The sequence below is a fragment of the Hypanus sabinus genome, chromosome 21 (genome assembly GCF_030144855.1).
Source record: "Hypanus sabinus isolate sHypSab1 chromosome 21, sHypSab1.hap1, whole genome shotgun sequence".
Lineage (NCBI taxonomy): Eukaryota > Metazoa > Chordata > Chondrichthyes > Myliobatiformes > Dasyatidae > Hypanus > Hypanus sabinus.
Window position 1 is genome coordinate 50,340,518 of NC_082726.1, and position 13,040 is coordinate 50,353,557.

The 13,040-nt window shown below is 41.9% G+C and overlaps 1 protein-coding gene across 1 annotated transcript in view; it reads left to right on the forward strand.

The window, feature by feature from the left end:
* Nucleotides 1–13,040, forward strand: part of si:dkey-192p21.6 (uncharacterized protein LOC565246 homolog) — a 342,161-nt gene that overhangs the window by 267,520 nt on the left and 61,601 nt on the right. The window contains exons 10-11 of the mRNA XM_059946951.1: nt 4,287–4,399; nt 6,605–6,726. Of these exons, the coding sequence (XP_059802934.1) occupies nt 4,287–4,399; nt 6,605–6,726 (235 nt within the window). The remainder of the gene's footprint in view (nt 1–4,286; nt 4,400–6,604; nt 6,727–13,040) is intronic.

The window sequence follows — 13,040 nt, forward strand, 5'->3', positions numbered from 1 at the left end:
TCCTTGCAAGCAGAACAAGTGCCACATCTGCCCCTACACCTCCTCCCTCACGACCATTCAGGGCCTCAAACAGTCTTTCCAGGAGGGGTACACCACCTGTTAGTCTGTTGGGATAATCTACTATAAAAAGTGCTCCCAGAGTGGTCTCTTGTATATTGGTGAGACCTGACACAGATTGAGAGACCGCTTGCTGAGTGTCTACTCTCCATCCGCCAGGGGTGACCCATTTCAATTCCGCTTCCCATTCCCTTTCCAACGTTTCGGGTTAGAGGAGCAACACCTTATGTTCTGTCTAGATAGCCTCCAACTTGGTGGCATGAACATCGATTTCTCAAACTTCCAGTAATTCTTCCCCCCCTTCATCATTCCCCATTCCCATTTCCCTCTCTCACCTTATCTCCTTAACTGCTTATCACCTCCCTGTGGTGCTCCACCCCCTTTTCTTTCTTCAATGGCCTTATGTCCTTTCCTATCAGACTCCCCTTTCTCCAGCCTTGTCTCTCTTTCACCAGCAACTTCCCAGTTCTTTACTTCACCCCTCTTCCCCCTCCCCATGTTTGAACTATCACCTCTCGCCACTTTCTTACTCTGACTCCTATCCATTTTTTCTCCAGTCCTGCTGAAGGGTCTCAGCCCAAAACGTTGATTGTACTCTTTTTCATAGATGCTGCCTGGCCTGCTGAGTTCCTGTAGCATTTTGTATGTGTTGCTTGGTCCATTTCCACTTCATTTTGTAGGATTTTCCATTCAAGGGCATTAGTGTTCCCATACCAGGCTGTGACATAACCAGTCAATATACTCCACAACACATGTATGTACATTTGTCTAAGTCATGCTGAATCTTCACAAACTTCTAACTTCTAAGGAAGTTAAGGTGCTGCCATGCTTTCTTCATAATTACACTTGTATGCTAGGCCCAGGACAGATCATCTGAAATGATAACACCGAGTTGTTAACCTTTTCCACCTCTGGATTTCTGCCTCTGGATGTGCCAGAGAGGGTAAGAATAGGATGATTTGGTATGTGAACGCGTGGCCATGGTATTGGTGTAGGGGGCAGGTGTTCAGATTTATGGATCATTGGGATCTCTTCTGGGGAAGGTACGACCTATACAAAAGGGATGGGTTACACCTGAGCCTGAGGGGGCCCAGTATCCTTGCGGGCAGGTTGGCTGGAGTTGTTCCTGTGGGTTTAAACTAGTTTAGCAAGGGGATGGGGACTGAAATGATGGTGCTGAGGATGAGGTAGTTGGTTTACAAACAGGGGCAATGTGTAGTGAGACTTCCAGCAAGGAGAGGTTGATGATAAGGTGAAAATAAAGTCAACAAGGATGAGTTGCAATGTAAAAGGTGGACAAAATCGAAAAGGATGAATACAGAACTAAAGGTGTTATATTTGAATGTGTGCAGTATACAGAATAAGGTAGATGAACTTTTGGCACAGTTACAGATTAGCATGTATGATGTTGTAGATATCACTGAATCAGGGCTGAAAGAAGATTATCAGTTTGGAGCTTAATATCCAAGGTTACACATTGTATCAAAAGGACAGCAGGAAGACAGGGGATGGCATTTCTCTATTGAAAAACAATGAAATTAAATCATTAGAAACAGGTAACACAGGGTCAGAAGGTGTGTGTGTGTATCATTGTGAATAGAACTAAGGAATTGCAAGGGTATAAAGACACCAATGGGAGTTGTATACAGACCCCCAAAGAGTCATAGGGATGTGGTCTGCAAATTATAACAGGAGATAGATTGGGAAAATTAGGGTGGTGCTGGATCCCAAGGGGAGAAATTTCAAGAATGCCTTTGAGATGACTTTTTAGAGCAGCTTGTGGTTGAGCCCACTAGGGGACCAGCTATTCTGGATTGGGTGTTGTGCAATGAACCAGACTTGATTAGAGAGCTTAAGGTAAAAGAACCCTCTTTTACCTTAAGTTGATCATAATATGATCGAATTTATCCTGAAATTTGAAAGTTAGAAGCTAAAGTCAGATGTATCGTTATTACATTGGAGTAAAGGGAATTACAGAGGCATGAGAGAGGAGTTGGCCAAAACTGATTGGAAAAAACTCTGGCAGGGATGTTGGCAGGGTGGTATTGGCTGGAATTTCTGGAAGCAGTTTGGAAGGTGCAGGATAAAAAGGTGCAGGATTTGCACATCCCAAAGGAGAAGATGTATTCTAAAGGCAAGATGACACAACCATGGCTAACAAGAGAAATCAAAGCCAAAGAGAGGAAATATAATAGAGCAAAAATTACTGAGGATTGGGGAGTTTTTAAAACCAACAGGAAGCAACTAGAAAAGTCATTAAGAAAGTAAAGATGGAACACGAAAGTAAGCTAGCCAATAATATTCAAGAGGATGACAGAAGTATCTTCAGATACATGAAGAGTAAAAGAGAGGTGAGAGTGGATATCGGATAGCTGGAATACGATGCTGGAGAGGTAGTAATGGGAGACAAGGAAATAGCTTTTGAACTAAAATATTCTTCTAGAACTAAAAGTCTTCACGCACTAGTAGTATGGTGTAAGTTCCAGATGTCAGGAGTCATGAAGTGTTTGAAGATAACATAACTAGAGAGAAGATTCTTGGGAAACTGGAAGGTCTGAAGGTAGAAAAGTCACCTGGACCAGAGTTCTGAAAGAGGTAGCTGGAGAGATTGTGGAGACAATTGTAATGATCTCTCAAGAATCACAAGGTTCTGGAAGACTGAAAAATGGCAAATGGCCTAATTCTTTTTCTATATTTTATGGTCTTATGTTCCTATGGTCTTATAATCCCTTGACGAGGATTGGTTTATTGTGCTTCAATTTCCTCCTCCTGAAGTCAATAATCAGCTCCTTCATCCTGCTTATATTGAGTGAGAGATTGTTATTGTTTAGAAGGGAGAGAGGCAGAAGAAAGGAAATTATTGGCCAGTTAATCTGACTGCAGTGATTGGGAAGATGTTGGAGTCAATTGTTAAGGATGTGGTTTTGGTGTTCTTGGAGGCACATGCTAAAATAGGCTGTAGTCAGCATGGTTTCCTCAACAGAAAATCTTGCCTAGAAAACTTTTTGGAATTCTTTGAAGAAATAACAAGCAGGATTGACGAAGGAGAACAGGTTGATGTTGTGTACCTGGATTTTCAGAAGGCCTTTGACAAGGTGCCACATACAAGCTGCTTAACAAGTTAAGTTTTACAGGGAAGATTCTAGCATACAATGGAGGCTGACCAGCAGGAAGCAAAGAGTGGGAATAAAGGGAGCCTTTTCTGACTGGTTGCCGGTGACCTGTGGTGTTTCACAGGAGTTTGTGTCGTGACCAATTCTTTTTATGCTGTATGCGAATGATTTGGATGATGGAGTTGATCACTTTGTTTGCAGATTGTACGAAGATAGGTGGAGGAGCAGGTAGTTTTGAGGAAGCAGAGAGGCTACAGAAGGACAGGCAGATTAGGAGAATGAGCAAAGGAATAGCAGATGGATGGAATACAGTGTCAGGAAGAGTCTGGTTATGCACTTCGGCAGAAGAAATGAAAGGGTTGACTATTTTCTAAATGGAGAGAAAATACATAAAACTGAGATGGAAAGGGACTTGAGAGTTCTTGTGCAGGGTTCCTTAAAGGTTAATTTTTAGGTTGAGTCAGAGGAGAGGAAGGCAAATACAATGTTAGCATTCATTTCAAGAGGACTAGAATATCAAAGCAAGTATGTAATGTTGAAACTTTATAAAGTACTGGTGAGGCCTCACAGAGTATTGTGAGCAGTTTTTGGTCTCATCTTAGAAAGAACATTCTGAAACTGGAAACAGTTCAAAGGAGGTTCATGAAATGATTCCAGGATTGAGCAGCTCATTATATGAAGAGCGTTTAATGGCTTTGGGCCTGTATTCATTAGAATTCAAAAGAATGAGGGGTGACTTAATTGAAACCTATCGAATACTGAAATGCCTTGATGGAGTGATAGGATCTAATCACTGAAAGTCATGGTTTTCGTTCATGTTGAAATGCCAGCAAATCATTTCTTAGCTAACATATGGAATCAAAAGCTTATTACACGTATCCTCCTGCCACTTCTGACTATGTATGGTTGCTGACCAGCATGGAGACCAGGACTATGACTTAACATCTGAGCTCCTCTCTACAGCTTGATGTGATATATTTTTTTAACTAGGGACAAACTTGTGGTGCTTTACTATAGACTGTAGTGGGTTTGGCCATCAGCAGAGAGTCAATCTTTTAGATGTTGGAATATGAGTTAAATTGTTAAAAGTTAAATTGTTTTCTTCTTCTTTGACAGTGTCATGGGAAAGGGCTAGAATCCCTGGAGTTCTGCAACGTCTTGGCTTCACGTATTTTGTCGTTGCCCTGATGGAGACTTGTTTTGCTAGAAAGGATTTAAAACAGTACGCGGTGAGAAATTATTTCTGGTGATCAGTTATACAGTATATCCATGTGATATTATACTTTATTGAATTCCCTTGAGGAGGCAAGTAATCTGTTACCTTTCACAGCCTTTTAAGACAATTTGTAAGATAGGGTCTCACCTGTGTGGAAAGTTGCACATTCTCACAGTACCGATCCAGTAATGATCCATGTTGACCATGAGGATATTTCAGGATGCTTTTAACCACCAAAGTGATATTGAGTGAATTAAGAAGATATTCTTGAATGAAGACAAATTTCACATCACATGCTGATTCTGAAGACTTTGGGGCTAAGCTCTGGAACAACCTTACTCTGAGATCAGTTGTCCTCGATCGTAACTCTGCTGGAGTCGTTGCGTGTTTGTGCACATGTGCTCTTTCATTCCTAACTGCATTTTAAAAAAGAATAAATTTTTTGACCTGTGGCGGGATTTTCACTCAGAGAGACCCAAGCCAATACACCATCCATGATATCAACATTCCTCAGTGCTACCACTCTGCCATATGCTTTACTCTATATGCCATTTTGTTTTGGGACCTTAAAACATAAGGAGTAGAAGTAGGAGTTTGCTATTCTGCCCATCATAGCTGCTGTACCATTCATCAAGATTTCAGGCTCATCTTTTACCTGAGCACCATGCATTAAACCCAGATCCTTCAATTCAAAAGTCAATTGTTCTCTATCTTAAATATAAACAGGAAATGAAACATAGTCCTCATGTGCAGCAAATTCGAGAAGTTCACGCATTTCCTAGGTATTTTCTTATCTCTGTGTTAAACAGTCAATCCATTTCATTAATAATGTGGCTGTTGGTTTAGGTATGCCAGCTGAGGAAACATCAATTGTGCATCAACTTTCTGAAGACACTTAAGCATTTTATACCTTTCAGTGAGATCAATTTTCATTCTTTTAATCTTAAGAGGGCACGGGCCCAATATGTTAACTTCTGCACACAGTATGGGCCATCATCCCAGGATTCAATTGGTGAACATTTGCTGCACCTCCTCAAATACGAATTTGTTCCTTGTTGGGTAGACCAGATCTCTGCTGTGTTCTAGATGTTGTGTTCCCTAGACTCTTATGTAATTAGAATAAAACCTCATTCTTGCACGAATGTCCCCTTGTAGTTAAGGGTAATGCACCCCATTTATTCTTGATGTCTGATTTTTACTATTTCCTATTTCTCACTGCAATTTCAAATAGGTCACCTGGGCTTTCTTCCATGAAGAGAGGCAAAAAAATATCAGTTGTATTTCTCAGAAACAAGACAAAATCTGCAGATGCTGGAAATCCAAGCAACACACAAAATGCTGGAAGAAATCAGCAGGCCAGGTAGCATCTATGGAAAAGAGTACAGTTGATATTTTGGCTGAGACCCTTCATCAGGACTGGATGAAGGGTCTTGGCCCAAAACGTCAACTGTACTCTTTTCTTATAGATGCTGCTGGCTGCTGAGTTCGATCAGCATTTTATGCATGTTATATTTCTCAGTCATTTCTTTATTTCCCAATATAATTCAGTCTGCACATTAACTTCTGCTATTCTTTAGCATTTCACATATTTCTGAAACTCTTATAAGCTGTTTTAATAGTTGTGAAATTTGAAACCTTTATATTCCATATGTTTAGAAAATTTGTGGTCATTTTCCACATCTTGTGAGTGACAACTGCAGTATTTCTGGAGTTTCCTCTCACAGACCAGGACCATTCTGTTATTTCCTATTTTTGATCCCTGTATATTTTTGAAATTTTTAACCTTCTCTATTTTAACCTCCTTACTGTGTCCTTTTGACCTCTAACATCTTGTGTACTTCTCTTGCAGTGCACATTTTAAAGTCTTCAGACATCTCTGCATTGCTCTTTGGGTTTCATCCTTTTTATTCCCCCATCTCTCTTCCTCACCTTAAAAAAATACTACCAAAACACAGACCAAATTTCTATCCACACCCAAACTTAATGTCAGTGTTCTCTGAATTCTGAATTTCTCTCAGGCTTATTTCTTTATTTTGAAACAATATTTTAAGACTGTTTATTTGATTTAATACAATCTTTACCTACTGTTAATAGCCATGGCTGAACCTGTGTACCATCAATCCATGATCCCTTTCAATTTGCACGTTTGTTTGTGTATTTAATTTACAATACTTCTACCTTCTCATGCATCTTGTGTATGATATGTTTATGTCCATAGGACTGTATTTGGGCGCCAGTTAGGGAAATTCTCATCTATTGGCCCGAGTGGATATGTATCATCATACTGGAAATATTGTGGCTATGTCTCACCTTTCTCCTACCTGTCCCAGGATGTCCCACGTAAGTTCATTCTGGATTCAATAGTAAAAATTAATGAGAAGTTAGAAGATTTGGAAGCTTTCAAAGACTAACAGCCACTAAAAAAACCCATAAGGAGAGAAAAGATGAGTTATGAAGGTAAGCAATCCAATAATATCAAAGAGAATACCAAAAGTTTTTTTTTCAGATATATAAAGAATAAAGGAGAGGTGAAAGGGGATAGCAGATTGATGCACCATCAATAACTCACTCTGAGACGTAAAGGCGAGATATTGGCTTTTATTGACTAGAAGAAGGAACAAGCAGTGGTTGACCACCATACTATATCCTGGAGACTGAGAGGCCGGGCTCAGGCCTCAATCGCCTTATACAGGGTCTGTGGGAGGAGCCACAGGAGCAGTCAGCAGGGGGCGTGTCCAGACAGGTATATGTAGTTCACCACACAGATCAAATCAAAGTAGTCCAAAGTCAGCAATTGCCTTTGAGAACATGCTGGACATACCTAAATCAAAAGCTGTGAATGAACCTGGAGATTCACAGCCTGAATAGGACTAGATCTATTGCATTCAAGACTGGTGATCCAGAACTATACAGGAAGTCCAGGCATGACATAGAGAATGCTATCTTAAGAGCGAAAAATCAATTCTGATTGAGGTTAGAGACAGAACTGGATGCACGCCAGCAGTGTTTGCAGGCCATTTTTGAGGTAAGAAATAAAGTCAACTCAACTCTCAATGTTTCAGGAAGTATCTTCCCCTCTACCATCCGATTTCTGAATGGAGAATGAATCCATGAACACTGAACCTCTCTCATTTTCCCCTCTCATTTTGCTTCACTTATTTAGTTCATGTTTTTATATACTTCTAATTTTTAGTTTTTTATTGCTATGTATTGCATTGTATGCTGACATGAAACAACAAATTTCGCAGCATATACTAATGATATTAAATCTGATTCTGATTCTGTTTTCCTTAAAGTGGAAATCTTGCCTGACAAATCTGTTGGAATTATTTGAGGAAATTACAGGCAGGTTAGATGAAGGAAGGTCAAAGGATGTTCTTTACCTGGATTTTCAAAAGGACTTTGACTTTGGAGCAAGAGATCCCAGGTTCAAATCCAGCCAGGTCCTTGCTCATTGATTTTTGAGCTAGCAATTGGGCCATGTAATACAAATAAACACTAAAGAAACAGCAAAGTTGCCACTTATTGCACTAAGTTGATGTGGGGAGGAACTTTTTGACAAGGTGCTACACATGAGGCTGCTTAACAAGATAAGAACCCATGGTATTACAGGAATTATTCTAGCATGGATAGTAGATTGGCTGACTGGCAAGAGGCAAAGAGTCAGAATAAAGGCAGCCTATTCTTGTTAGCTGCCAATGACAAGTGGTATTAGGACGGCTTCTTTTCAAGTTTTACAGCACGTTAACAATTTGGATGACAGAATTGATGGCTTTGTTGCCAAGTTTGCAAACAATACAAAGGTAGGTGGAGGAGCAGGTAGTGTTGAAGAAGCAGAGCGTCTGCAGAAGGACTTCAACAGATTGGGAGAATGGGCAAAGATATGGCAAATTGAATATAAAGTTGGGGAGTGTATGGTCATGCACTTTGGTAGAAGGATTAAAGGCTTAGTTTATTTTTTAAATGGAAAAATTTCAAAAGTGAAAGGTACAAAGGGACTTGGGAGTCTTCATGCAGGATTCCCTAAAGGCTAACTTGCAGGTTGAGTCTGTGATGAGGAAGGCAAATGCAATGTTAGCATTTATTTCGAGAGGACTAGAATATAAAAGCAAGGATGTGATGCTGAAGTTTTGTGAGGTATTGGTCAGACTGAAAGTGGAGTATTGTGAGCAGTTTTGGGCTCCTTATCTAAGGAAACATATGCCGGTATTGGAGAGCATCCAGGGGAGGGTCAATAAAACGATTCTAGTAACGAAAGGGTTCTCTGGGCCTCTACTCAATGGAGTTTAGAAGAGTGATGGAGGGATCCCTTTAAAAACAATTAAATACTGAAAGGTGTATATAGAGTGGATATGGTGAGGATGATTCCTCTAGTGGGTGAGTCTATTATCAGAGAGCACAGCCTCCATTGGAAACAGAGATGAGAAGGAATTCCTTTACAAACATGAGGGAATCTGCAGATGCTGGAAATCTAAATCAACACACACAAAATACTGGAGGAACTAAACAGGCCAGGCAGCATCTGTGGAAAAGAGTAAACAGTCGACGTCTCAAACCGAGACCCTTCATCAGGACTGAAAAGGAAGAGAGGGCAGGGGAACTCAGAATAAGAAGGTGGGAAGAGGAGAGGAAGAAGTACAAGGTGATAGGTGAAACTGGGAGAGGGCAAAGGGATAAAATGGAGAGTTGGGAAGTCGATTGGAGAAAGAGATAAAGGGATGAAGAAGGGGCAATCTGATAGGAGAGGTCATTAGACATTGGAAGAAAGGGAATGGGGAGGAGCACCAGATGGAGGTGATGGGCAAATAAGAACGGGAGTCATGAGATTGAAACAAGAATGGGGAATGGTAAGGAGGGAGAGCGCAATTACCGTACGTTTGAGAAATCGAAATTCATGCCATCAGTTTGGAGGCTACCCAGACAGAATATAAGGTGTTACACCTCAAACCTGTGTGTGGCTTCATTGTGGCAGTAGAGGAGGCCATGGACTGATATATCAGAGTGGGAATGGGAAGTGTAATTGAAATGGAAATCCTGCTTTATGGGATGGACGGAGCGAAGTTGCTTGATGAAGCAGTCTCCCAAACTACGTTGGGTCTCACTGATATACAGGAGGCCGCACCAAGAGCACTGGATACAGAAGGCAACCCCAACAGACTGACAGGTGAAGTGATACCTCCCCTGGAAAGACTGTTTGTGGCCTTGAATGGTAGTGAGGGAGGAGGTGTAGGGGCAGGTGTGGCACTTGTGCCACTTGCAAGGATAAATGCATGGAGCGGGAGAGATGAGTGGACAAGGAAATTGAGTAGGGAGCAATCCCTGTGGAATGCTATTTGGTTAACCCACTTTGCTCTGAGCATTTAAGATACCCCATAGGATATTATTTTTATCTAGTAGATTTTCCTGGAAATCTTTGTTTTGCACACAAAGGGGGACATTTTCTGTAACCAGAGCCAAAGAGCTTCCCTCAGCGACCATACATAGGACTGCTGCTCATGATTTTCCATTTGTGATTTGCGGTTACAGTGACAGTCCAAGGTGATTATGACAAGAACATATTCATGCTGCTGCTCACAGTGGCTACTCAGGTTAGGAAGCCTGGTGGTCGATGCCTTCAGTAGGCAACAATAGCACCTATCTAGTCATGAGCAAAACTCAGAAGAGTAACCTGCGGAGAGGCATGGTATCTCAGGGAATAAAGATTCACACATTAGGAAGAATCTCAGATCCTTACAATTTTACTGGAAGTAAGCTGTTACAGCAGGCCTTCTGAACAGGTGAACCTATGTGCAACACCTTTCAGGCTCTCTTAGTTTGGAAACAAGTTTCAGAATTGCAGTTCATTGTCAAGACTGCCAAAAGCTTTAGTCTCAGCCAACTATTCAGGGAGTGGAGTTAAACTCAGAAACTCCTGATTTCAAGGTACTAATGCCACCACTGGGCCAAGGTGACTGTCACCTCCGTGATGTACCATTAATTCAACGCCCTGTTACATACATCGGTTCTGCTTGCTTAATGGCATCTTCCTACATTAACTGTTAATTCAGAACACCAAACCAGTTCATTCTGACATTACATTTGGATGCTACTGGTTTCAGAGGTAAGGGGCTTGTCTTGGGTTTGGAATTGTTTTAGAGGGAAATGCTGAGGTGAAAGATAAGACCATAAGATATAGGAGCAGAATTGGGCCATTTGGCCCATCGAGTCTGCTCTGCCATTTCATCATGGCTGATTCATTTTCCTTTTCAGCCCCAGTCTTCTGCCTTTTCCCCATATCCCTTCATGCCCTGGCCAATCAAGAATCTATCAAACTCTGCCTCAATTATCAGATAAAACTCAGCCACCTGTGGCAACGAAGCCACAGATTCACCACTCCCTGGTTAAAGAAATTCTTTCTCATCTCCGCTCTATATGGACACCCCTCTACTCCGAAGCTGTGTCCTCTCCCACCATAGGAAACATCCTTTCCACATCCACCCTACTGAGGCTTCTCAGAATTCGAAAGGTGTCAATTTAGTCAACCCTCATACTTCTGAATTCCAGTGAATACAGTCCCAGAGTCACTAAATGTTCTTCACATGACAAACTGTCATTCCTGGAATCATTTTTGTGAAACTCCTATGAACCCTCTCCAACGTCAGCACATCCTTTCTAAGATAAGGGGTCCAAAACTATTTACAAACATGTAAGGGAGGAAGGTCCAGAGAACAAGGTAGAAACATCTTAACCTGGGGGTGTAGAGAAGCACACAAGGACGTAGAAAGAACATTAAGGTCAAGTTGCAGAGGTGGTTTCCAAAGACATCAACGAATGTAACATGGCAAGAATTTAAAATTCAACCAGTCAGCTTTCTCCCAGACCCTCTCAGCTATGTGAGAGGACACTCCAGAAATATTGAACTTGACACACATGAGGCCTGGAATATGTCTGTATCTTGTGAATAATAGAAGCCAGTCACAGTACCGCAGCAGCTCGTCAAATGGATGCTTCCTTATGTGATTTATAAGCTACACCAGCCAGCTTTCTTGAGTCTGCCTCACCACCACTTCTGTTTCACTTCTATTCATGTGCTGGGAATTTTGGATGAACAGGTCTCGCGGGCCCCACTCAGATACTATGGGAATTCTGTTTACTTGATGGCTGCTCCTTTTGATTAATGGCTCATATTACAGATCTTGCTAGGGGATATTAGATAATCATATTCTGTCACACACAAACGGGTGGATGGAATGAAAGGGCATCCATCTTCAGGTCTGCTCAGCCCAGAGGTGTGCCGCATTTAATTTAGGACTAATGTTGTGATTTGTTTCTCCTTTGTTTTTCAATATTAAGCCCCCAGAGGCTACAGAATATACTTGCAAAGAAGGTGAAAGCGTATATGTGAATTTAACAATAATTTCAAAACTATCTGTGCAAATGAATACTTTGTCATATCTTTGACAGAAAGTTTTCCATATCTTTGTAAGCATTGTTAAGCTGCGAACACGTTGCTTTCTCTGTAGCCGTTGTGAATTTATTCTCTGATCCTATTGGACAAATAGAGGCGTGTGGCTCGTCTGCTCCTCAATCAATGTAATAGGTACACAGACAGTCAGTTCGGATCCCACTACCAAGCACATCTTTCCCTCCCTCCCCTTTCTGCTTTTTGCAGGGATCTCCCTTGTCCACTCGTCCCCCCCCCATCCTTTCCCACCAATCTCCCTCCTGGCACTTATCCTTGTAAACAGAACAAGTGCTACACCTGCCCTTACACTTCCTCCCTCACCACCATTCAGGGCCCCAGACAGTCCTTCCAGGTGAGGCGACACTTCACCTGTGAGTCGGCTGGTGTGGTATACCGTGTCTGGTGCTCCCGGTGTGGCCTTTTATATATTGGTGAGACCCGACGCAGACTGGGAGACTGTTTCGGTGAACACCTATGTTCTGTCCGCCAGAGAAAGCAGGATCTCCCAGTGGCAACACATTTTAATTCCATGTCCCATTCCCATTCTGATATGTCTATCCATGGCCTCCTCTACTGTCAAGATGAATCCAAACTCAGGTTGGAGGAACAACACCTTATATACCGGCTGGGTAGCCTGCAACTTGATAGCATGAACATTGACTTCTCTAACTTCAGTTAATACCCCTCCTCCCCTTCTTACCCCATCTCTGACATATTTAGTTGTTTGCCTGTTCTCCATCTCCCTCTGGTGCTTCTCCCCCACTCCTTTCTTTCTCCCAAGGCCTCCCGTCCCATGATCCTTTCCCTTCTCCAGCTCTGTATCACTTTTGCCAATCACCTTTCCAGCTCTTAGCTTCATCCCACCCCCTCCGGTCTTCTCCTATCATTTTGCATTTCCCCCTCCCCCCACTACTTTCAAATCTCTTACTATCTTTCCTTTCGGTTAGTCCTGACGAAGGGTCTCGGCCCGAAACGTCGACAGTGCTTCTCCCTATAGATGCTGCCTGGCCTGCTGTGTTCCACCAGCATTTTGTGTGTGTTGTTGTTTGAATTTCCAGCATCTGCAGATTTCCTCGTGTTTGCAGTTCAGTGTCTAACTGGTATAGAGATCCACTGCATTGGGTCAGAAAATACTGCAAATGGTTGTTAACTCAGCCAGCTTCATCACTGGTACTAACCTCCCCAATATTGTGGATATCTTCAAAAGGCA